Source organism: Malurus melanocephalus, unplaced genomic scaffold, assembly GCF_030028575.1.
Source record: "Malurus melanocephalus ecotype Western Australia unplaced genomic scaffold, MMel_1.1 scaffold_319, whole genome shotgun sequence".
NCBI classification, from domain to species: Eukaryota; Metazoa; Chordata; class Aves; order Passeriformes; family Maluridae; genus Malurus; species Malurus melanocephalus.
Window position 1 is genome coordinate 863,281 of NW_026623551.1, and position 25,017 is coordinate 888,297.

Sequence of the window (25,017 nt, forward strand, 5' to 3'; positions counted from 1 at the left end):
ACCCTGAGCTTCACCAGTTCCACCCCACTGGTTCCAGTGCAGCCCCGGGGAAGGAGAGCTGAGGTCAGATCACCTCCCACTCCCAAGCCAAGACCAACACAATTCCATCTCAATGGGCCCACGAGAGTTAATTGCACAATTCGTTAAGCAGTGAGTGCATTTATCACCCAAACTGCTGGAGAGGGGCTCTGTTCCTCTCGAAAAGTGCTTATAGGCCAATACRTCTGAAGGATTAAAAGTCCTTTCAAAATCAGCATAAAAAAAAGTAGGATTTGAGCCGCCTCACTGTGTCCCTCATGGTGGCATTCATACATCAGTGGCCTGGCTGTCCCAAAGCCAGCACAGCTCAGCTACCTCTCATTAACACTTTCAAGGGAAGGAAAAGGAGCACATTTTAGGTATCAAGTCTTCTTTTGCCAACCAGTGTCAACTTAACGGGGGCAAAGCTTTAAGCTCAGCAGAACTGGTCCTCAGCTCATGCAGGGAGCAGCAGCACTACTGCCCTGCCCAGCTCATTTGTCCCTGAGCAGCTCTGGCACTGCCAGGTCCCAGGGACAGCACCTGCATCCCCAAGTGCCCACAGCTGCAAGGGCACGGGGCCAGCCAGCAGGGACAGGGACAGCAGATGGCACAGCAGCTGCAGCAGGCAACCATCACCGTGTGTGGGCACACAGGGCTAACAGGGAATCACATCATGCTCTGCTCCTGCCCTGCCACCCCGTGGGGCCCTGCCCAGCCCCTCTGCCTGCTCCCYCTGATGGGGCTGGATCCATCTCCTCACTCTGAGTGCACAGGCACAGTGACCTCTGCTGCAGGAGGGCTGGAGAGGGACAGGGGACAAGAGATGGAGGGACAGGACACAGGGAATGGCTTCCCACTGSCAGAGGACAGGGATGGATGGGATATTGGGAAGGAATTGTTYCCTGKGAGGGTGGRGAGGCCCTGGCACAGGGTGCCCAGAGCAGCTGTGGCTGCCCCTGGATCCCTGGCAGTGCCCRAGGCCAGGCTGGACATTGGGGCTGGGAGCAGCCTGGGASAGTGGGAGSTGTCCCTGCCATGGCAGGGGTGGCACTGGACGGGCTCTAAGAACCATTCTGGGATTCTGTACCAGCCCTTCTAAGGCAGTTCCCAAAGCCACCCTGCGGATACCTCTACCTCAGCCTGGCTGAGACCCAGAAGATCCTGGGKCAGGTTCCAGGGACACCCACACACAGCTGGACATGGCTGGAACCCAGCAGCTCCCTGCCCTGCCTGTCTCCAGCTTTGCTTTGCCATTCCCTTCCCTTGTCCAGCACGGTCTAATCTCAGCTGAGCTSCTCTGCCCTGCTCAATGTGTGTCCTTAGAGGATTTGTGGATGAAAGCTGAAAAGGTGCTGATTCCTCGTCCCTCTAATCCCGYTGTCCAAGGCACACTCTGCTGCTGGCACCCAGCACAGCCCAAGCCTTACTTTTCCCATTTCTCYAGATCCAGCAGCAGTGCTCATTTAAGATTATTCTCTCGCAGATCACTTGTCAGGAACAGTAATATGGCTGCTTTCAAATGAGTTTTGGAGAAAAATGACATTGGAAACAGGACATGCTCAGGCAGAGCTGCTACTGAGTTGTTTGAGGGAAGGWGGAAGCAGCTAAACTGCACAAGGTGCCAAGCTGCAGAGCTCCAGCATTTTCTCTGAAGTCCCTGAAACCAATTTCCCCCACGTGCAGCACCCACAGCTTCCCTTAAACGCCAAGAAAATTGTACATGTTCCACATGAAAACAGCCTTACAAAGCACAGTCAGCCTGGGGGATGAGGAGGAGGTTACTCATCCCTGTCAYCGCCACGCGTCCCAGCTGTGGTGACAGCAGGGACCAGCACAGATATGCAGAGCTCCTGAAGCCAGTGCCCACAGCCCTGGGGTCCTTCACCATGAGGGGAATGGGCAGGGTGTGGTCACCCAGCTCTAGGTGCTGGCCATGCCAGGCTTTGGACACCTGGGAATGAGACAAAGCACCAGGGACCAAGGCTGGACACTGCCCAACTCTGGCACAGGTGAGCAGAGACTTCCACACCACAAAGCCTTTCTGCACCRCTGGGATGGAGGAAAGAAACCACCTGGGAGTGTCCCAGAATCACAGAACCGTTCTGGTTTGGAAATCTCGCTGAGTCGAACCATCCCCCAGCCCTGCCCAGGCCAGCCCTGACCCCTGTCCCCAAGTGCCACMTCCACAGGGCTGTTAAACCCCTCCAGGGATGGGGACTCCACCCTGGGCAGCTGTGCCAGGGCTGGACCAACCTTTCAGTGACGAAATTTCCCCAATATCCCCCGCTGCCCCTGCCCTGGCCCAGCCTGAGGCCGTTCCCTCTCCTCCTGTCCCTGTTCCCTGGGAGCAGAGCCCGACCCCCCCGGCTGCCCCCTCCTGTCAGGGAGTTGTGCAGAGCCACAAGGTCCCCCCGGAGCCTCCTTTGCTCCAGGCTGAGCCCCTTTCCCCATTCCCTCAGCCGCTCCTGGGGCTCCAGACCCCTCCCCAGCTCCATTCCCTTCCCTGAACACGCTCCAGCCACTCAATGTCCTCTCTTTGGAGGGACCCAAATCTGTCCCCAAGGCTGGAGGTGCCTCAGCAGTGCCAGCATAGGGGGACAGGAATGTCCTTATTTGAAACCAAAAATTGAAACCAAGCATGAACAACTGTGATCACAGCAGCCTGAGGGGCTCCAGCCCTGTGCCCACATTGGAGCTCCTCTCAGCCTCCCTTTTGGAAGCTCAGGCCAGCTCCACTCTTCCAACGGCTTTGCCACAACATCCCCATSGTTCTGCCAAGGCAAATGGTGCTTGAATCCAACCCTCCTGATGGCCCGAGTCTAGAGCTGGGCATGCCAGGACTCCCTGGGAACACATTCCCTCCTTTGCTCCAAAGGATCTGCTCCAAAGGAACGACTCATGAGCAGCAACTCCAAGCGGGTATTTGGAGCCAGCACCTCCCAAACAATGCAGTGCTTTGATGGACCTGCTGCTCCCCATCCCTGTGTCCCTCAGCTACTAAAACTGAACAAACCAATCTGTTTATTATTTCTACAGTCTCATATTCAAAGGATTCCTTCAGTTATAAGCAGGCTCACAGTAATCAGCTCAGCTCCTGTCTAAAGGACAGGAAYATCTCATCTGGAGGCTGGGTGTTTGTTGATCCTGCTCGAGATGATAAATTTCAGATGACCCAGAAGCTTGCCAAACTTCACTGAAATTAAGTGTCACTTTTATAGACATGAATTAAGCTTTTAAACAACCTTTGGGGTGAAATGAGCGTTATCAGGCAGTAACACCAGGCTGAGAAACATTTGGTGATTGCTCACCCTGACAGGCCAACGGGASTTTAATAGAGCACACAGGGACGGGGAGGTGGAGAGATGGCCACAGTCACAGCCCTGATGGCTCCAGAGACTGGGGCACAACTGTGCTCAGCTCCCTGGAACCACATTGCAGCATTTCCACCCCATCCTGGAAATAAAGATGCCAAAGTCCTTTCTCTGACACTGGAAGAACTCCTGGAGGGGCCAGTTGAGCTCTGAGCACTGAGCCAGGCCACTGCTGTCTGCATTCCCAAGGCACACTGCAGGATATCCAGGTGTTCTGGGTGGGGCTGGTCAGTTCACCAGCACCATACCCACATCCAGCCTTTCCACGCTCCTGGCTGTGGGTGAATTGTGTCCAGAACTGAGGATTGTGTTCTTTCTGAGAGCAGAGCAGAGATGCTGCACTGCCACGAGCACAGTTTGTCAGGAGCTGTGTCATGGCACCTGCACACTCTGAACAGCTCCTGTAAGAGCTCTGCCCAGCAGCCCTCAGGAACAGTCAATATCCCCAGGTGGCAGCAAAATGGCCAGAACAAAATCCACAGATACAGAATTCCTGGGGCTGGAAAAGACATCCACTGTGTGCCCAATGCCCACCCTGTCCCCTGCCCAAAGCACTCTGTGCCACCTCCAGCCCTACCCTGGACACTTCCAGGGATGAACACTCCAAACCTCCCTGGGCAGCCCCTGCCAAGKCCTGACCACCCTTTCCATGGGGAAATTCCTGCAGCCTGAGCCTGCCTTGGCCCAGCCTGAGGCCATTCCCTCTCCTCTCCATGTTCCCTGGAAGCAGAGCCCCACCCAGAGAAGCCGTGGSTGCTCCTGGATCCCTGGAAGTGTCCAAGGCCAGGCTGGACAGAGCAGCCTGGGACAGTAGGWGGTGACCCATGGCAGGGATTGGGACTGGATGGGCTTTAAGGTCCCTCCAGCCCCGATCATCCCAGGATTCTGTGGTTCTTTATCCACAGCAAAATTCAAGGCATCTGCAAGAACTTGGCATTTTGAAGAGCTGTCCCTCAGTGTCAGCCCTGGCTGAAGTCTGGAATGGAAGGTTCCAGCCTGCACAGGTCTCCTCCTACAATCAGAGACAGAACTACAAATTGCTGTAAACTTGGTCTCTTTTTTTTTGCTTTTCAGAGACATTTTTCAGTCATTCAGGGCACATTCCCGTTAGTCTGAACTGTCCCCTTGTGTGGGGTGAGTGTCACRTTACAGAGAAATGGCAAATTTTATCCTTGCCTGACAGATCCTGTACTTTGTTCCAGCTCAGACTTAATTTCAAAGCTCAATACTCTCGAAAGCCCTGCCAAAATCTCAAACAAAACCAAAAAAGGGATGCGCTTCAAATACAAAGGTGTTTATTTTTACCTTCCTCTATTACACATGGGGTAATYGTACCAGCCCTGGTAACACTCCAGAGAAGAACCAGGCCCCAAACCTGATTTTGCCCCTCTCCTCTGCTCCTGACAGATGCTACAGCTATGCCAGCACATTGGAATTGCAGTCAGCTCTCCACCAGCTCCTAGCAGCTCCCACACAGCAGGACTTCTGCATCTTCTGCTGCCTGGACTCCTCTCTTAGCTGGGGCTTTGCCCTTTACTTACAGACATTTCCCAAGGAACTGATCAAGTCCTCCCTGTGCCTGGGTTTGCTCACTGCATTTATTCTGCTCACAAAAGGGATTTGTTAGTTAGCAAAGTGATCTTTAACCTCCSCATGGCTGCTGTTTGATTTCTGTGGCACGTTTTGAGGACTGCAGCAGTGTCACCAAGCCCTGAGCCAGCTGTGGGCTGCTAGTGCCACCTGGAGTTAAGGAACCRCTCCCAAAGCCTGCCAGATCGCAGAGCCTGGACCACAGAGCCTGCCATGCCCCCAGAGCAGCACCAGGCTCTGGCCAACGGCTCTGGACCCCATTTCCAMAGCCTGGACACTCCAAAGGCTCAGCACAGGGAGCCAGGCTAAGCTGGGCAGCAGAGCTGCAGCCACTGGAAGCCTCAGCCCAAGAAAGGCCAGCAAAGGCCACCAAATGCTTTTAAAAACCAGGTTGCCAAACACTTGAAAAGCCTRGCCTTCAGTAATTCTCTGAAGTCAGCCTCTTGCTTGCCCATCCCCAGTGCAAACCACAAGCCAAGGCACAGCTTTAGTTCCATCACAAAGTCATAGCACAACAGTGGGAGCAGCTGCTGAAGCGGCCCAGACTGTGTCAGATAAGAGCTGTCTCTTAATGCACTTGTCTCTTACKTGGAGACAAGAAAAATAGAGGTGTCCTGGGCACCCTGGGGCTATATCGTACATTCTTGAACCAGTAAGGACAGAAAGATCCAACTGGACTGCAGCAAAACTGTCCCTGGAGGAGCAGACACCACGGAATAATTTGTGTCAACAAAATAACAGTGTCAGTGGGCTCAGCCTTGGCATCATTAACCCATTCCCACTGTGCTGCCAGGCACAGAAAGCAGGGATTGGTTTGGTGCTGTCCCAGCAGGAGAGAGCAAAGCACAGAGMATGGCAGAAACACAGTGTGAGCAGCCTGGGAAGTCATGGAAYGGTCTGGGCTGAAGGGAMYTAAAGCYCAYCCAGTGCCAACCCTGCYGTGATCAGGGACAYCTCCCACTGTCCCAGGCTGCTCCMAGCCCCAATGTCCAACCTGGCCTTGGACACTGCCAGGGATCCAGGGGCAGCCACAGCTGCTCTGGGCACCCTGTGCCAGGGCCTCCCCAYCCTCMCAGGGAACAATTCCTTCCCAAAGKCCCACCTAACTCTGCCCTGTGGCAGTTGGGAAGCCATTGCCCCTTGAAGCCTTCTGAGCAAACACTGAGCTCTCAAGGTTTGGGTTCATCTCCCCTGCTCCATTCCTGTCACTGCGTCAGAGCTGACCTGGGGCTGCTGAACACCCTCTGTGATGTGCCAGGGCTGCTGCAGGTGGCTGGCACTGGGACACATCCTGTCTGAGCTCCAAATAGCTCCAGCAAGGCAGTGCCCTGGAACAATCCTTTCCCCAGCTGCCAGCACCCAGCAGGATGGGCTTGGTTTCCGTCACACCAGCAGCATCAATAAAACATTTGGCAAATGCAGGGGCAGCTGTGACTGACGATGGCACCAAAGCCAGGAGAGCACAGTCATGGTCAGTCCAAGCCATGGAACAGCCTGACAGGGAGGGACTCCAGGGTGATTCAGTCCAGCCCGTGGCCCTGCCCAGATCCCACAACAATTCCCCCTGTGCATCCCTGGCAGTGCTGTCCAAACGCTCCTGGAGCTCTGGCAGCCTCAGGGCCGGGACCAGTCCCTGGGGAGCCTGGGCAGTGCCCAGGACTCTCTGGGGACAGAAGAAACTTTCCCTGAGATCCAGCCTGACCCTCCCCTGACACACAGAAGGGTGTCTGGTTTGGTTTTCTGTTTGTTTTAYAGGAAAAGAAAACCCTCTGTTTTCCTACTTTCATCTTTCCTATTGAAACAGCAGCTTGAGGCTCCCTCTAAAGCTCACCAAGGATTTAAAAGCACTTCCTGGGGAATCGGGAACAGTGGAAAGGCTCACACATCTTTCACCATGTACCAAACCCTCCTGGCTCCCAGGCCAAGCAAAAACAACTTCCATGCTAGAAGGGATTGTTTCAAGAACCTGTGAGCAACCCCAAAAAGTGAATGTGAGGTTAGGCTGGATTGACTAAGCACCACAGGAAGCACTATCAGGAGAAGATGGTTTCTGTTCTCAGTTTGTTTCAGTTGTCTGAGGCTACCTGAACACATAAAATGACTGCAGCATTAACAGGAGCACTGCAAACCCCACTGCCTGCCACTGCCAGCCTCTCCCCCAGCACTGGGCACCCACCAGAGCCCCAGGGCTGTGCTGGCCACYGATGGAATTGGAATTGTGCTGGCTCTGGCTGGGACTTTCAGGAGCAGCTATTGCTCAGTACCTGTTATCGAGGCATCTGCAAGCAGGCAGCTCCAAAGGCTCATACCCCTATAGCCCCATGGGGAGGCTAAATTTAGCCAAAATTCAATGCCAGGGCTGAAATAAAAACCTTTGCCTAAACACTATTCCCTGTAGCTCCAGGAAGGTAAACTGCTTTGAAGGTGAATCCACAGTGAGCATGACAATGGTCTGAGGAGATGCTGCTCCAAGGAAAATCTCAGTTATGCAACTGCAATATCAAAGAGCAGCCTTCTCCTGAGCCACTAATACTCATTTCCCTTCTCTTGAGCTAATTATGCCCTCGGGGATACTCTTGAAAAGACACTGAGCCAACACCCAAAGCAACCAGTTGGTGCTAAATAAATGAGAATCTTTTGACTACACTGCACTTGTTATTTTAGGGGGAATGATGCTGAGGGAAGAAGGGAATTGTTTTATTTTTGTAGCCACAAAAGCCCTCCTGGTGTGTTATTTACAGGAAAAAATGTTATATGACATGAAAAAAAGCAGGTTCTCTCTTTCACAGCTGAGTGACCAGTGAAGAATTTGGTGAGCAGCAGAGGAGGGAGAGCTGGGAGAGACAGCTGTGACTGTGAGGACACAGCAATTCAGAGTTGGAAAGCGCAGATTTCTGTAGGCAGATCCTACAGGTGGCTCCAACACTGGCACCACCCTGAGCACTGCAGCAAGGGAGAAATACGAACCCACTTATCTGCTAATACATTCCTACCCCTAGAGAAGCACAAGGTATCAGAGCTCTCTGGGAGCCTTCCTTGTGTCAAAAGAATGGTAGGAAGATGACCTTCCCTCCAGCACTGCTTTGATTTTGCAAATGGCCACTTTCTACAAAAGCAGAGTTTCATTCTCACACCCCAAACCTAAACCACCAGGGGCTGGTGAGCCTGAGCCAGGGGGAAATGCTCCAACCACCTCACAGAGGCCAGCMCTGAGTCCCGCCCCACCCCACTGCTTTATTCAGCAGTAACTAAATATAGGAACAAATAAAACCAACAGACTGCCACCYTCAACACAAAACCAAGTAAAATACAAACACAGTAAAATACAGGACAAACAAAACCAAAGGAACTGCCACCACACCTCAGCCTTCAGGAGTGAGGCTGACAAAAAAGATGGATTGCTCCAAGGCTTGCCCTGGCCCCAGTCAGCAGCCCCTCCACAAGGGACATGAGCAGAAGGCAAAGTCTCTGCCACGCCCTGCTGAGCCTTTGTCTCATTCCTTCGCACCACAAAGTTCAAGAAGAGCTCTTGGCTTCCCAGCTGTGCCAAGGCTGATGGAAACACAGCCACCTAACCTGTCACACTGCGGGTGGGCAGAGCACAGCGRGCACCTGCAAAGCTCATGCCAAAGGACAGCTGAGCCCCTGGGAGCAGCTGTGCTGGGATCCAGCGCTGCTGGACTCTGCCAGGACATGCCAGGATTCCAGAGCTCAGCTCTCAGTCCCACAGGTGCATTCCCAGAGAGCTGCCCATCCCTGGAAGCGCTGAATAAACTGAGGATGTGGCACTTGAGGTCATGGTTTAGTGCTGAACAGGTGTTGATGGGTGGACTGGCTGATCTTAAAGACCTTTGCCAACCTTAACAATTCCATTAGAACACCGATTTAGCAAGAAAACTGAGCACACTCTATCCTAAGAGAGAAATCACTCAACTCCCTTTATTCTTCATGTGAGCAACAGAAGGAAGCTCCCATCAGCCTTCTCCTGGCTCTGCCCCTCCCAGCTGAGGCTCCTGAACTGCAGGGCTCAGTCTGCCTCTCCTCACGCTGCTCCTTTGTTTAAAAGAAGACATTAAATCCACTCCAACTGCTCTCATTGGAGAGCTGCTGATCTAAACATCGAGTGGCTGGTTAAAATTAGTTTGAACTACTTCCTTTTCTGGAAACAGAGTTTCAGCAACAAAATCAGAGTTTGAAACTGAAATAAAAGCAGGGAACTAAGATGCAAAACAGATGCAAAGCTGATCTTTAAATGTTTCCTGAAAAACCTACACTGTGGGAGCTCGAGAGTGTGGGACCATCAGCACCTCCCTCGAGCTGCCCCAGCAGATACATCAAACCCTGGAACCCCAGGCACTGCCTGAGGAGCTGTCCAGGAGCCAGCAGAGTGTCCTGGGGGCCAGAAGGGTCCCTGGCATCCTGGGGGCATTGGGAAAAGCATTCCCAGCAGGTCAGGGAGTGACCCTGCCCCTGTGCCCTGCCCACGGGAGGCACCTTTCAGTCCAGTTCTGGGCTCCACAGCTCAAGACCAGGAGCTACTGGAGAGGGTCCAGTGGAGGCCACAAGGATGATTCGGGGTCTGGAGCATGTCCCTGATGAGGTGAGGCTGTGGGAGCTGGGCCTGGTCAGTCTGGAGAAGGGAAGGCTGAGAGGGGATCTCATCAGTTCATAAAATATCCTCAGGGGTGTCAGAGGATGGGGCCAGACTCTGGGCAGTGGTGCTCAAGGGACAGGACCAGGAGCAATGGCCAGAAATGGAAACATTACAAAKTGCACCTGCATGTGAGGAAGAATTGCCCATGGAGGGGACCCAGCCCTGGAGCAGCTGCCCAGGGAGGGGCTGGAGTGTCCCTGTCTGGACACATTCCTGTCCAGCTCTGGCTGAGCTCCAGAGGGTCCCTCCAAGCCCAGCTGTTGTGAGGGTCCTTTCTGGGCTCAGGCCTTCCATGAGGGCCCAGAGCAGCCCCTTCTACACRCAGAGCCCCTCTCCCTGCTCTGCTCAAACCCAGCACCGACACCAAACTGAGCCCCCACTGCTCTGGGCAGAGCCTCACCTTGCTTTGTGAGTGCATCCCTCAGGGCTGGTGTGATCATCTCTCTCCTCTCAGCCTCCTCCTTCCTCCCAGCTCCAGCAGCTCCTTCCTGCAGCTCTCTCTGTTTGGAGACAGGGAATCACAGCCAGTTAGACCCAGGCATGGCACCTCAAACGCTGGGGCACAGCTGCTGAACAGGAACTGAGGCAAGTGCTCACACAGCAATTCCGGCTTGGGGGWAATCCTGCATTTCATCCCTCTTCCCATCAGCAACTTAGGGCAGTAAACTGGAAAAGAAAAACCCCACAGCACACTSGATTTGTCCCACCAACACAGAAATAAAATTCCCAAGGATATTTTAGTGACCAGGGTAAGAAACCTCATCCTGGAGTGACTCCAGGTTTTAGCCCAAGTGTTTCATGGGTGCACAACAACCTCACAGAAACCAAAGCAGTGTGTGCCTGGAATGCCTCTGTTTGAGAGAGCTCAGGGGAGAATCCCCAGGAGCTCAGGGAGCAGAGGAGCTCTCACAGCCACCTGCACCACCAAAACTCAGCCACACCAAGGGCCTGCTCCCCCTGCCCCACAGCCAACTCCATCCATGCCAGTCTGGCTTTCATGCTTTCCACATAATGCCCTTGCAATCACTTAACACCAGGAGCAGGACCATCAGATTTTGGGCTAAAGGCATAAGCAGGAGAAGCAAACCCTGGCACGTAACAAGCGGTGACTCCCCTGCTGCGGCAATGGCACTGCTGAGACTTTATGGGTATTTATTGTTTCATGTCTGCACAAAGAAGCATCAAAGTGGAAATAATTACTTGGATATTTCATGAAACTTGTAATCTGTCAGTCCTTTATGGCTTTTATTAAAGGAGTTATGGATAAACAACAAACAAAAACTAGCAGAGGACATTTTGTCTTGACAAAACTGAGGCTATTTCACATCCAAGCCTCTTTAGTGCCAAARCCATGGAAAAGTTAATGGAAATGCTTCCAGTTTGAGTCTCCCCACCAAYTGTCAGCATCACTAAGGAAACCAGTGCTCCTGACTTGCCAAACTGCTCGTCACAAACAGGCAGAGGAATCTGGCTGCTYCTGCATGTAAACAGACTGATTCTGTACCTGAGCAACACTGCAGAAAATAAAAGGKGCCTCAAAAGAAACATCAATTTCAATAATACAACCCACACACACAGACTCAGAAGTTCAAGGAGAAAACAGAGTTCCTAATAAACACCTGAGAAGGAAATAGGAGAGTAAAACATATAGGAACACATTATTACCTTCCCTACTCATTTTGGATAAAACTGTGCTCACAGCCTCAGAGGTGTTGATCAGAAATGTATTTTTCAACAACCAGTACCACAAYATGATCCTTTCTGAAGGAGAAAGCTGTATCCATCTTCTACTTCCTTCCACTCAGCTCCCTGAGCTTTTAGGCAGGACTTCATCRGTTTCTGTAACACATCAAAACTTCCCTGGAAGGCTACATCTGATAATTAATTGTCATTTAGTGGGTTTAAAGCTCATTTCTTGAGCCTTGATCTTCATTTATCAGCAAGACTCTTCAAYGGTAAAATATTAATATTGCTGGGAAAGCCTCATGCATAAGGAAGGAAGGAGATGGAAGATGAAGATTTTATCTGTCAAGTGTTAAATAAAGAGCTGGTCCTGCCACAAGCCATCACTTAACCCAGAAGCAGGCCCCAGGCAAGGCACTGCCCCAGCACAGACTGACACCTGAGCTGCTGGAGGGCGGGGGAGTGGAACTGGAGAAGCTCCAGGGTCCTCTCCCACCCAAAWCACTCCCTGGTGCTATGATCTGTGACCCCCTCAAAGTGCCGAGCAGGATTTAAATGTGGACCATCAGCCCAGGCCAGGTCAATCCTCCCACAAAAACTGAATCTCCATTATGGAGCACATCCCAATATTAAAAATGCAGCCATTGATTTAACAAAACGAGCCACCCCATCCAAGAGAGCCTCCAAACACAGACCAAGTCTTTCTGTGTGAAAAGATTTGCAYTTCTACCTCCCTGTCACTGTAGCAGCAGAAAAAGGCACCTAAACAGAACAACATCCCAGATCCTTCCTGGCAGGGCAGAAATAAGAGTTCAGTGATCATTTTCCCCTCCCAGAGAGGCTCAGAATTTTCCCTGCTCATAATTTTCCCCTGCCCACATCCTGACAACAGAGCCTGTAAACAAATCCACGCTTTGTTCTTCCCTGCCCTGCAATACCTGACCTGTTCACTTTGGCAAGGTGATTGGCTCCACAGCCTCCTGGTGAGAAATGGAATCCACTGCACAAGGAGTTTTACTCATTTGCTTCATATACCTTTCAGATCTGTTATTTAGGGTTGGGGAGGAGAGAACAAAGCTAACTTTGCACAGAGCAAACTTCTCCAGTTGTGGTGATTTAGAAGAAAGCCCTGCAGTAAATCCAAGGCAAATCACTGTCTTTCCATAATAAATCAAGCAAKCAGTGACAAGAGCCAGATTTTCAGGCCCATGAAATACTGCACTGCCAAAAACTGGAGGTGCAGCTCACAAAGGAGGGAGTCCAGAGATGAGGAAAACCTCTGGATACACCCRGATTCCTGTAAGGCTCAGCACCGCTCCACTGCAATCTGGAGGGGTTTGGTTCTGACCCTGGAGCAGACCTGAACAAAGGCAGCTGAGCCTCATCTATGATCTCCTGCCTGCAGGTAAAGGCAAAAGGAATCCCTTCCCTCCCCTCTCACACAAGCAGGAAAACACAACTTCCATGGGTCAAGAGCCCCTGACAAGTGAGGGCCTCAGCACTCCCTTCCCCAGGATAAATCAGGGCTTTCCCCAAATGTGCCTTTCAAACTCAGCCACAGCCATCCCCAAATGAGCCCCACAGGATGTGCCCAACAGGATGCGCCCAACAGGAGGTGCTACTGCCACTTGTGCTCTCTGAAGTTCCCTCTCCAGAATCTCAACAGCTGCCAGTGTTTTCCCATTTCATCCATCAAACACTCTTCAAATGGATCATGCAGGAGGGAGAAAAATAGAAAAGGCACCAAAACTCCACATAAAGGCTGGGAAAGTTGGGRCTGTTCAACCTGGAGAAGAGGAGGTTGTGTGGAGACCTCACAGCACCTCCAGGGTCTGAAGGGGCTCCAGGGAAGGCAGAGGGACCCTGCATTGGGAATTGGAGGGACAGGACAAGGAGTAACAGGTTCAATCTGAAAGAGGGGAAATTTAGCTTAGATATTAAAGAGAAATTCTTCCCTGTGAGGGTGGGGAGGCCCTGGCACAGGCTGCCCAGAGAAGATGTGGCTGMCCTGGATYCCTGGAAGTGTCCAAGGCCAGGYTGGATCACCTTKGGATAGAGGAGGGTGTCCCTGYCCAGGGAACAAGAAGAGCTTTAAGRTCCCTTCAAACCCAAACCAGTCAATGATTCCCTAAATTAACTTAACACTTTTAACCTCATGGCTCTATTTATTGATGTGCCATGGCAAGGAAAAAGAGCTTCCCCATAAGCTTTCAGTCTCAGAAAGAAGTTTACACCCAATTTTGACTCAACTTCTTTCCTGCTTAACCTCCCTGTGGTCAGACAAMGGTAACCCCTGGCCCTGCCATGATTTACAGCCTCATCCAACCCCAGGCTCCAGGATCTTTTCCCAACTGAAAGGCACAAGCAAACAGAAGAGCTCAGGGCTGGAGCCAGCACTAACAGAACAGCATGGAGGGAAACGCTGGCCAGGCTGTCAGGAAAAGCTGCCTGGCAGCAAGAAGGATTAGCAACGCTTCCCCAGGGACTGAGCAATGAACTAGGAAAGTTCACGAATGACATGAATGGAGAGTTAAAGTTCACAGCGAGCAGAGCTCTGGCAGCAATGCTCCAGGGGCAGCAGGACAGCCAGCAATGCTGACAGCTTCTCTCCTCGCTCAGCCTCCTCTGGCAGGACCCYCACTGGCAGGAACCACGTGGGCATTCAGGGAATCTGATGGGACACCAGGCTGCCCACAGGAATGGCACTCATTTCCTCACCAACAACCTTCCTGTGAGGCTAAAACACATGGAAAGGGACAGGGAGCCCACCTGCACAGACACCCTTGAACACAAGAGAGGAGCAGAGGGCGCACTGTGGGCACTGTCCYGCTGCAGGAACAGCGTGACTGTCACTGCTCAGAGGTGTGACAGGCACAGACAGAGCTGCAATTTGCTCAGCCCGTGGAGGAACACCCTGTCAATCCCCCAGCATCCTGGCTCTCGCTGCTGCCAGTCACCAGCTGAGATGGCCCCAAGCTCCTGCTGCAGAGAGGAGAGCTGAGAATTGGGAGTGAGTGAGCTGTGAACCAGCAAACAACACAAGAGACACAAAACCTTATTAAAAACAGCTGCCAGAGCCACCATAATCACAGGCTACACACCCACCGCAGACAGCATGGCCCAGGGAAGCACAGCGAGCTGAGAGCAGCACAGCTGAGATGGGAACGGGGCAATGCAGCACCTGGCCATGGCTGAAACATCAGCTGCCTGGGGCAGAAGGAAAAATGGGGGCAGCTGCTWTCAAAAAGTGGCCCTGAAGCCACAGAATCACAGAATGCATTAGGTTGGGTTGGACCTTAAACTCATCCAGTGCCACCCCTGCCATGGCAGGGACASCTCCCACTSTCCCAGGCTGCTCCCAGCCCCAATGTCCAGCCTGGCCTTGGGCACTGYCAGGGATCCAGGGGCAGCCACAGCTGCTCTGGGCACCCTGTGCCAGGGCCTCTCCACCCTCCCAGGGAACAATTCCTKCCCAATATCCCATCCATCCCTGTCMYCTGGYAGTGGGAAGCCATTCCCTKTGTCCTGTCCCTCCAGCACTTGTCAGCAGTCTTTCTCCATCTTTTCTGTAGGCTCCGTTCAAAATTTTCTTTCCTTCAGGGCAAGGCCCTGAGAAATTCTGACTGATACCAAAAAAGTCAGAAAAAAAACCAGCTTCAGAAACAGGACTGTTCTCTCCTGAAGTATAAACCCATGTGAATTTTAAAAGAGCAGCTGGAACCCCCATTTTCCTCCCTATGCTGTAGGGTAAAAGAAGTTATCCTAAGGCAGCAGGTCCCAGTTCCCACCTAAACAAAGGAAAACAGACCTGCAGCTCCATCCTCACAGAGGGAATTTTCCATTTCTTTTTGTCTGAAAAGTCAGTGCTGAGACTTTTGGACATTTACAGCAGCATTTTAAATCCCAAACTCCTGCAGACAAGCAATGACAGGAGCTTATGCTGCCATCCAAGTGAATCAGCCTGAAAGGGCACTGTGCATCTCCCGTGAAATGCAGAGAGAAAAATGATCCCACCAACATCATTTTCTTGTAGGTTCAACATCATCCCAAGTCCTCAAGGACAAAAACCCTCCCAGGTCACAACTTTCCAATCTGTCTGCAGGGCTACAGTGGATTGCAGAGTGCTGCACTGAGCTCCAGCAGCACTGCTCTGCTGTAGGCAGCTTTTACAAGGTGCTGCTGAAGCACAGCTCCAATTCCCACACTGCTGAGGGACCCTGCCAGAGGTTGTTTGATTTGGGAGACTGCTTTGGACAAGCCATAAAGAAGATTGATTTTCACACAAACCAAGGGAGTCAAAACAAACAGTATGTCTGTATCCACCCAAAAGTGACTGCTTACACTGGAAAACTGAGCTGTATTTTCACATTTTATTTCTTTCTTCTGTGCTACAAAATCCCAGCTGAAACCCAGTTAACACAATTTAACAAGGGTCCCAAATGTCCAAATTCAAACCAGTAAGATTTTCCATTCAGTTTCCTCTGCTCGCTCACACACAGAGCACGCAGCACACATCCTTCCACACTCTTGGCATCTTTTGCAGATTTATTTTTCAAATGGCTCTGTAAAAGACCTCTGCACTCCATTTCTTTCTTTTCCTTGGAGTTCAGGAAGAACAGAACATTTCCTTTCAGCAATTTTCCCAGTGGTCAAAAAACTACAGAACAATCCCAGAATGGTTTGGGTTGAATGGGGCATTAAAGCCCACCCAGTGCCACCCCTGCCATGAGCAGGGACACCTTCCACTGTCCCAGGCTGCTCCCAGCCCCAATGTCCAGCCTGGCCTTGGGCACTGCCAGGGATCCAGGGGCAGCCACAGCTGCTCTGGGAATTCCATCCCAGCCTCCCACTACCCACCCATGGAATAATTCCTTCCCAATATCCCATCTATCCTTGTCCTCTGGCAGTGGGAAGCCATTGCCTGTGTCCTGTCCCTCCAGCCCTTGTCCCCAGTCCCTCTCCAGCTCTCCTGGAGCCCCTTTAGGTCCTGAAAGGAGTTCTGAGCTCTCCCTGGATCCTTCCCTTCCCCATGTGAGCACCCCCCCAGCTCTCCCAGCCTGGCTCCAGAGCAGAGGGGCTCTGCTGCACTGATTCATAGAATTCATGGAATTCTGATCAACTGCACTATTAGACAGGCAGAAAACTTAAAAAATGCACAGGAAAAAAGACCACCTGAGAAATGGAGCACAAAGTTGCTGAGAAATAGCAAGCAGGGAGGCTGGGCTGCTACAGGGTCAKTCCTGACCATCTCCACCAAAGGATGTGCTTGGGAAAAGGCTGCAAATGAACAGCAAGAGCTCTCAAATGCCTTTAGCAAGGAAGCCACTGCCACATCATGTCAGGGACTGAAAATCCAGCCAGAGGTTACATTAAAATTATTTTGGGTTTTTTTTTTTCTACTTTCATCACTCATAAGCCTTACTTAGAAAAGCCTCAAGATTTCTTGTAATGTTGTTTAGCAATTGTAATTCTTTCCAATTGTCAGGATTTGGAGAATAAAGATTTGAACACAGGAAAGGAGAAGGATGAAGTGCCCCTGTGGCAAATCCTACTGTTAATGATAGAAGTAGATCCCAAGAAGTTAAATTACATTTCTTAAAGCTTATTTTAAAATGTAGGCTCACACTGAATTCTGAGCCTGAGTAGCACAGGTCAAAGTCTAGCCCAGAAACAGCTGCTGCAGATAAGGGCACATTTTTCATAACGGAATCCTTCACCCATTAAAAGCTGAAGGTTTTGGAGAGATCCACATCAGTTTTAACTGACAGGTACATACCCAAATTTTGTTCCATTTGGTTAAAATACCATTCTTCCCTATTCTAACAAGCTTTTACCTGCAGCACAAAGTTGCACATGACCCTTGATCTGCAAACCATGGGTCCTGAATACCTCATTGCCCACTGCCCCATTCCATCAAATTCAGCTTCCTTAAGAGTTTTTCCACACAGGGCTTGCAAGCTTTGGACTCCCCCAGCAGCACCAGACTCCAAGGGCTCTTAGGAAGCCTTGGAAGGAGTGGGATTTACAATGCCAGTGGTGGCACATGGCCAACACAGGGTGACTTTTTAGAGAACAGTGCCAAAGATGACCAGGAAAGCTCCCCTGTGGCAAATGGATACAGAGGAACACAAACTTCCTGAATACACTCTGCACAGATTTTGGATCCTGGAAACTCTTGGTGTTCCAATCCCCACCCCCCATCTTTACATTGCAAATGAACCTGTCAGCATCATTACTCTTCTTGTTTTAGAAAACATGAGCATTAATCTCAAAATTGTGTCAACAAAATATGCTCATTTGATTGCTTCCAAAGCCATCAAAACAAGGAATCAGGATATTATTATTGCTATTACTCATGCTGGAAGTTTATAAATATGAAGGTTAATAAAGTCATTCCATTCCCTGGGAATGAGTGCAGATGGATCTGTCTTTTCAGCTGATCACACTCTCCCATCAGGGGGAGATAATCCACACTAAGAGCTGTGTCCCTGTGATTAATGGCACCTTGCACCACAAACACCCATCAGAGTTCACATCCTCTAATAAATCCTTGTCAGGGGAGGAACTCTGGAGGACAGGCAAAGTGGGACACAACTGCAGATCTCTAAAGTCCACCTAGTTCTTAAATCCATTAGAAACCATCAGCACATACTGTGAGATTTGATAAACTTCAGTCGAATTTGCTGTTGGATTAGCTACCAGTTAATACATTTGAATATACGTATTATATCTATGTAATACACACACACACACACATATATATATACCCAACCTTGTGCCAATCTGGGCCCAGGCTCAGTGTGCAGAGGGCACTATCACCATGAATTGTGTAGCTTCACACTCAGCAGCTCTTTAAAAATCCACCTCTTCTCTAACTCAGGGTCTGGAACAGCTACAACTCAACCAGGAAGAGAGGTTCTGGCATTGTCCTGGAACTCCTGAATCCATCTGCCTGATCCAAACTGCAAGAATCCAATATCTGCTTCAAGCCCTTTGACAATACTTTACTTTTTAAAGTGCAACAAACCTGCAGAATAGGGGAGGAAAAAGCTGTAAAACCAATCTCAGCCTTGATTTCCATCAAGTCAGACAACAAAGGACAGATACAAAATTAAATTAGGATCACCTGCAGAGATGTGAGCAAGCCTTTATTGGATCTACTCACCTCCACAGCCTTACTCTGTCATGCCAGAAAAGGCAGAACAAGAGGGAATTCTGTCTGTGTCTGCACAGATTCTAGTGAATCTCACAAGAGGCAATTCATGCAGAAGAGATCAAAGCTGGCCCCAAAATCATTTCAAATTAACTGTAATGCACAAGGTTAGAACCTGCTGTTCCACTCCCATATCCAGAGGGGTGAACACCCAACACTGACACCCAGAAAACTCCTGCTGGAAGTGTCAGGCACATTCCACATCCAAGGAACCCCGAGGATGAAAAACTGTCTGTGACACAACCCTTAAGATGCACAAGCTTTTCTCAGACTTGCTCACCTGTGTGTGACCAGCTCAGATCCCAAAGCACTCAGCTGTGTGGGCACGGATTCCTGCAGGCCAACAGGCTACCCCAGTGTAAAAGAACAGCATCACACTCATTTTATACAGTCCAGCATCCCATGAGAGGGAAAATGGCTAAAATGGCCACAGGGAGAGCAACTAACCTGGCACAGGAAACTTCCCCCTGCACACACTCAGAGCCTAGAAAGAGGATGGGACTGCAATGCAGGTGAAATTCATGTGCACCCAGAGTGAACTCTCCAGCCCACACCAATACCCGCCCTCTCAGGATTTAATCATTTGCAAGAGGACAACATTCAGGTTCCAGAGCAGAACAACCGTGCCAGCCTCTCCAAGGCTCAGAGGACCAACACCTGCAGGTTCCAGCTCCAGGTGAAGGTCTGTGCCCAGACAGAGGCTGCCCCTCTGATCGGGGGTGGCACTTGGGTCACAGCCAAAGGAACTTGATCCACACAGACACAAGAGACTGCAGAACCCAAATACATCCAACAGCAGGATGGCTGAGGAGAAAGCAGTTTGGATCCTGCCTCAGCCCAGGGCACAGACCGCAGTGAACTTTCCCTGCCTGTGTATAAACCCACACCACACTGACTTCTTCCACTGAAAGCAGCAAGTCTTTTATTGCTGTGCTCACTTTTTATTTGTAAACTGTGATATGTGGTTTTCCTGGACTACACTGCTCCTCATTGGTGTTGCCACTTTCTGTCAGTCAGTGAAAACTCAGTGTCCAATTCTTCACAAAACCGCTGGCTGTCACGTCGGCCGGCAGGGCTGAAGCGCCCAGGAGCAGCCGCTGCAGCACACGCGGTTCCCTTTTTGGCCGCTGACCTCTAGCGGCTGCGCAGGAGAGAGACGATAGGAATAATGTTTTCCACGAGGAGCTGTGGTCCTTTCTCCCTCCAAAGGGAAGCCAAAAGGCTCCCCCCTCACAAGCTGCAGGGTCCAAAACCACAGCAACTCCCGGACAGAGCCCTCTCACAGCAGCCAGACTCGTGCCCATCACTGGGGCTGCTCTGCTCAAAGAGTTGGTTACAAACAGCAATGTTTGATTTATAAGGAGAGGAACAGAGATCCCTACGCTGCCCTTGCAAGCTCTTGCCCTCTCAAGCACAGCCTCCTGTGGGCCATGGCCTGGCTTCAGGGGACCCAGCAGTGACATCCCAGCTCAGAACCGTGAGGACACTGTTCTGTTTTCACAGAGTCACAGAGCAGTTGGGATTGACAGAGACCTTAGAGATTCTCTCATTCCACATCCCTTCCATGAGCAGGGACACCTCCCACTGTCCCAGGCCGCTCCAAGCCCTGTCCAACCTGGCCTTGGACACTGCCAAGGATCCAGGGGCAGCCACAGCTTCTCAAGGGCACCCTCTGCCAGGGCCTCATTCCGGGGAAGAGCAGTGAGAAGCCCACAGAGCAGAGGCACCCAAGAAAAGAGAGCTGTATTAGAGAGAGAAGTCAGTGTGGTGAGAGGGTGTGAGAGCTGGACAGCAGCTCAAGGGTGCCCAGGGAATGACAGCACCATGGAAAGGTCACTCAGAGAGAAGGGGGTCAGCAGCCAGAGCACAGCCCTCCTAGGGCAGCAGTGAGCAAGGCAAAGGTGCTCTGCCAGCTGGATGTTCCTCCTGCACCTGTATTCCAGTGACAAAGCAACAGGCAGCACAGGAACGGGAACTGTGCTTAGGGACTGTGCTGGGAATGTCAGTAGCAGAAATTCACAGCCAGATCCAACTCTGCCAGTCAATCTTCCCTCAGACTGGCAATCATAGTGAGCAAGTCGGAGTCAGTTTGTGATTACACCAACACACCTCCAAAGCTGTTCTTTTTTTGGGACAGGTTCTTCAATAGCTCCTATTTTGCTCTCCTAACCAACCCCTACAGATTCAAATCCAGCCAGTAACATTTTTATCAATCCAAGAACTCAGTGACCAAGACCTGACCATTCCACAACCCCTCTAACAGCAGTACCTTTTCTTTCTTCATGTGGCCCATGATATTGCCAAGATCTTCAACATCGATGACAGAATTTGTGCCTTCAGCTTCCTCCTCACTACTGGTTTCAAACAATTCCTCTGCCTGTGGGAGAGAGCAGAGAAAAAATGAAGGATTTATCTCACTATTAAACATAAGACCTTCATCTGAAATGAGCTCTCCTCAGCAGTAAAGACCACTGAAAACAAGGAATAGCCTACCAAAACCTGTAGGATGGATATGGAACCCTGAACCCCTTTAAACTCTCCAAGTGCCTTGCTGACAGCCAGATTTATTGCCCCTGCAGCAGCCAGCACCCCCAAGCCCTGCCAGAAGAACCACTTACTTTCCTACAAAATTCAACCCAGCAGTAATTTCCAACCCACAATAAAAGGCTTGAGAGAGGATTAAAGTGCCATAGCAACTCTGGGTCTTGCACTGGAGAGCAGTAGAGAAGATTTCTTAGTCAAGACCTGCAATCAATACTCCAGAAGAGAGAAACTATTACAGGCAGGCACACACAAAGGACACACTGGGCTTGCTCAGACAACACTCCCCTGCTGCCTTTGGAAAACCTCGGGATGGGGGCAGAGCAGCTGAGCTTCACCAGGTTGAAGAAGAAGCATGTCAACAATTCACAGGGAACTAAATGGCTCCATTGGCCTCAGGAGAAGGCAAAAGCCCTGCTGAGAACCCAGCCTGGCTCCCTGGAGCATCTGGTACCTCCCCCAGCCAAGAGCAAGACTCCCTCACCACACAAATGCCATCAGGCCTGCATCCATCATTAATCCTTTGGCCCTTCTTTTGAATGGCTTATTCTACTTGTTACTGCCATGGGATCTCACTCCTCCCTGTGCTCCAGAACAAGTATCAGGCTCCTACAGCAGCCCACTAGACTGAAGGAGGAAGAAGTCAAACAGGGCTCCAAATAAAAAAAAAAAAAAAAGCTTGATGGATTTTAGCTGTACCTCAGTATTCTCATTTTCTGACATCCCATGTTCATGATCTGAGCTTTCCTTGCTCTGCTTCCCCGAAGATTTGCACTTCCCTTTCTTGCATTTCCCACTGCAGGGCTTCTTTTCCCCCCTGCAGAGCGCCTGCAGCCGAGTGAGGAATTTGGTTTTCCAGGCCTCAAAGTCAGCCTCGATGCTGCCATGCTTGCTCTGGGCCACGTTGCAGTCCCCCTCAGCTCGAGTCATGATCCTGCTGGCACTGAGCATCCACAGCCACCTGTCAACCCTCCTTCCAACCTAGGGCAGGAGGAAAGTGTGGAAAGGGAATTGAACCAAGGCTAAGTTCAAGCAGACAACCAGAGAAACAAGGATCAGCCTGGGAACAGAGCTACGGAGCTGCATGGCACTGCAGGGCAGGCACCTGGGCAGTCCCTCTCATGTGCTGGCTCAGCACAGACACAGCGTGATCACCACCACACACCCTCAGGCTCTGCTGGAAAATCTCTCTGCCATCCCTGGTGGGAAGGGAGGGGCTCTGGGAACAAGCTCTGTGTGATGATTGTGGGTCAAAACAGTCACCTGTGTAACACACAGCCCCAGCTGTAAACACAACCTGGTGACAAGTAATGCCATTTCTGTGTGAGATTAGACCAATGACCAGGCAGAGATGCTGTCACAGTTTACACCAGGGAAAAAAGCTAAAAGCCACATGAGAAAACCAAGCCACCTTTTAAAAAGCCTTTAAACTAAAAGGCAGCAGGCAAGAGGGTTCACAGTGTTGTGCCCGCAGATGACTGCACAAAGCTTTCAAAGCTGGGAAATGAACTCAGTAAGGATTTACCAAATCTGTTACCACACCTCCCAGTGCTTGTGGGACTCATCTCCCATTTAAAATCCAATTGCTTCAAAGCTGAACTGCCAGGTGGCCAAGAAGGCCAATGGCACTGGCTTGAACCAGCAATGGTGTGGCAGCAGCACCAGGGCAGGAACTGTCCCTCGGCACCAGACACTGCTGGGACACCTCCAGTCCTGGGGACAGATTTGGGCCCCTCAGGACAATACAGACTTGAAGGGGTTGGGGCGTGTCCAGGGAAGGGAATGGAGCTGGGGAAGGGGCTGGAGCCCCAGGAGCAGCTGAGGGAGTGGGGAAAAGGGCTCAGCCTGGAGCAAAGGAAGCTCCGGGGGGACCTTGTGGCTCTGCACAACTCCCTGACAGGAGGAGGCAGCCGGGGGGGTCGGGCTCTGCTCCCAGGGAACAGGGACAGGAGGAGAGGGAATGGCCTCAGGATGGGCCAGGGCAGGGGCAGGGGGGATACTGGGAAAAATTTCTTCATGGAAAGCACTGTCAAGGAGTGGCAGGGGCTGCCCAGGGAGGTTTGAAGCCCCCATCCCGGGAAGCGTCCAAGAAAGACCTGGATGTGGCACTCAGTGCTCTGGGCTGGTAACAAGGTGGGGATCAGGCCACAGATTGGATTCAATCATCTTAGACGCTTTTTCCAACCTCAGTGGCTCTGGGATTTTACCCATGCCCTAAACCCAGTCCCTCACTCAGGCAGTACAACAGCTGCAATTCCCACATAGTCCACCAGCACCACCCAGACTGGAAGCATTTCATGCAACTGAGGCTCCCAGAGCAGCAGAAACCAAGCAGGGAGCTTGGGGGACACTCACTGTGTTGTAATGATCCACATAGGCTGAGTTTCCCAAGCCAAACACGGCGTATCTCAGGCCCTGCAGGAAGCTTTTCCCAACGCGGAAATCGTTGGCTGCTTCCTCCAGCCACTTGCAGAACCAGGCTGCACTTTCTGGTGGCTGCCCCTCGGTGTACGTGGCCACCAGGAACACACAGATGTTCCTGCTGCTTGTCTGGTCACACAAACAGGACAGGAGAGAGAAAAAAAAAATCACTGCATTTTCCAGAACCTTCTTTTCAAGCTAAGAGTCACAACAACCAAGCAGCTGGGAAAAGTCAAAAGGCAAGGCTGTCCCCCATCGCGGTGGGATGGTGCAGGTGATAATCCCAAGGGTGCAGAGCACCTTACATTAGCAGAGAGAGAGATGAAGCTGGATGTGGTGGCAGAGCAGAACTGGACATCCAGCCCATGCAGCAGCTTCCTGACCAGACTCCTTCATCAATAAAGTACCCCATGGATAAGGATTTCAAACTCTTCAACCCCACATTTGCAGGTTTATTAGGTGCAGTATCAAATGCTGACAATCCATACTGAAACCCTAAGGAATTTCCAGCACACAGTTCCCACCAAAACATTTTGCTAGGATTAATTAAACACTCAAGTAGCAACTATCAATATTCACTGAAGAAAAACCCATCAAGGGTTATTCAATATAAATACACGTCACAAGGAGTTTCCAACTTCAAAGGCCTCTAAAGCCTGCAGAAGCATCAGCACTTCCTGTTCTGGTTCTGACCCTAGCCCACGTGTATACAGCACCTGGTGCAGCCACTGTCACCCAGCTCACCCCTGAGCACAGAAGGGGACCATACAGAGTGACTGTCACAACAAAACATCCTATTGCTGCTCTGAAATGTTCCAAATTTAGGTATTTTTTGCCAAGGAATGATGGGTTACACTTGCATATATAACAGGGAGGCAATTTTCAACACAACGTTTTGGGGATTTCCAGGATAACAGGAGAGAAATACAAGAGGAAAAGACAACCCCAGGAAAAAACCTGTACTTATTACTCACTTTTATGCCATACTCACCTCCTCTGACAAACAATCCTCTGGATCACAGTCTTCCATGTTAAAGACTTCCACAGGCAAATTAAGGGAAATAACAGCTTCAGACAGAGCTTTGGCAAATCTCTGAACAAAGAAACATAGAAAGTTATCAATTACTTCAACCCACACAAGCCCTGCTGTGCTCAGCCACAAGACTTCTCCCAGCACAGGAAGAATAATGACACAGGAGACCTGGACACTGGAACTGCAATTCCTCACATTAAAACAAAAAGAGAGAGAGAGTCACATTATAATGACTAATCACCTCACAGTTACACTCACAAACTACATTTCTTCTTGAGAAAGCACCAAAACCAGAACTTCTAAGAAGACCTGCTAAAAAATTTAAGATATACTGCAAGAGTAAACTTTTAGCTTTATAATCAATCTCTACTGCATGCTTTGCTTGAAGGGAGGGGGAAAATTGTTATTTTTATTTAACTTTCACTTATCTTGTATGTTGAGCATCAGCTAATACACGTGCTGATGAACTCCCAGAGCTGTACTCAGTGCA

The 25,017-nt window shown here is 50.7% G+C and overlaps 1 protein-coding gene across 1 annotated transcript in view; it reads right to left on the reverse strand.

Moving 5' to 3' along the window:
- The window catches only part of LOC130580248 (S-adenosyl-L-methionine-dependent tRNA 4-demethylwyosine synthase TYW1-like), an 82,063-nt gene extending 57,480 nt beyond the window's left edge, over positions 1-24,583 (reverse strand). Inside the window, exons 1-5 of the mRNA XM_057377610.1 lie at positions 24,486-24,583; positions 23,429-23,623; positions 21,773-22,054; positions 20,802-20,909; positions 10,037-10,136 (exon numbers count right to left, since the gene is read on the reverse strand). Coding sequence (XP_057233593.1) covers positions 10,037-10,136; positions 20,802-20,909; positions 21,773-22,054; positions 23,429-23,623; positions 24,486-24,524 — 724 coding nt within the window. The 5' untranslated portion in view covers positions 24,525-24,583. The remainder of the gene's footprint in view (positions 1-10,036; positions 10,137-20,801; positions 20,910-21,772; positions 22,055-23,428; positions 23,624-24,485) is intronic.
- Positions 24,584-25,017: the final 434 nt, after the last annotated feature.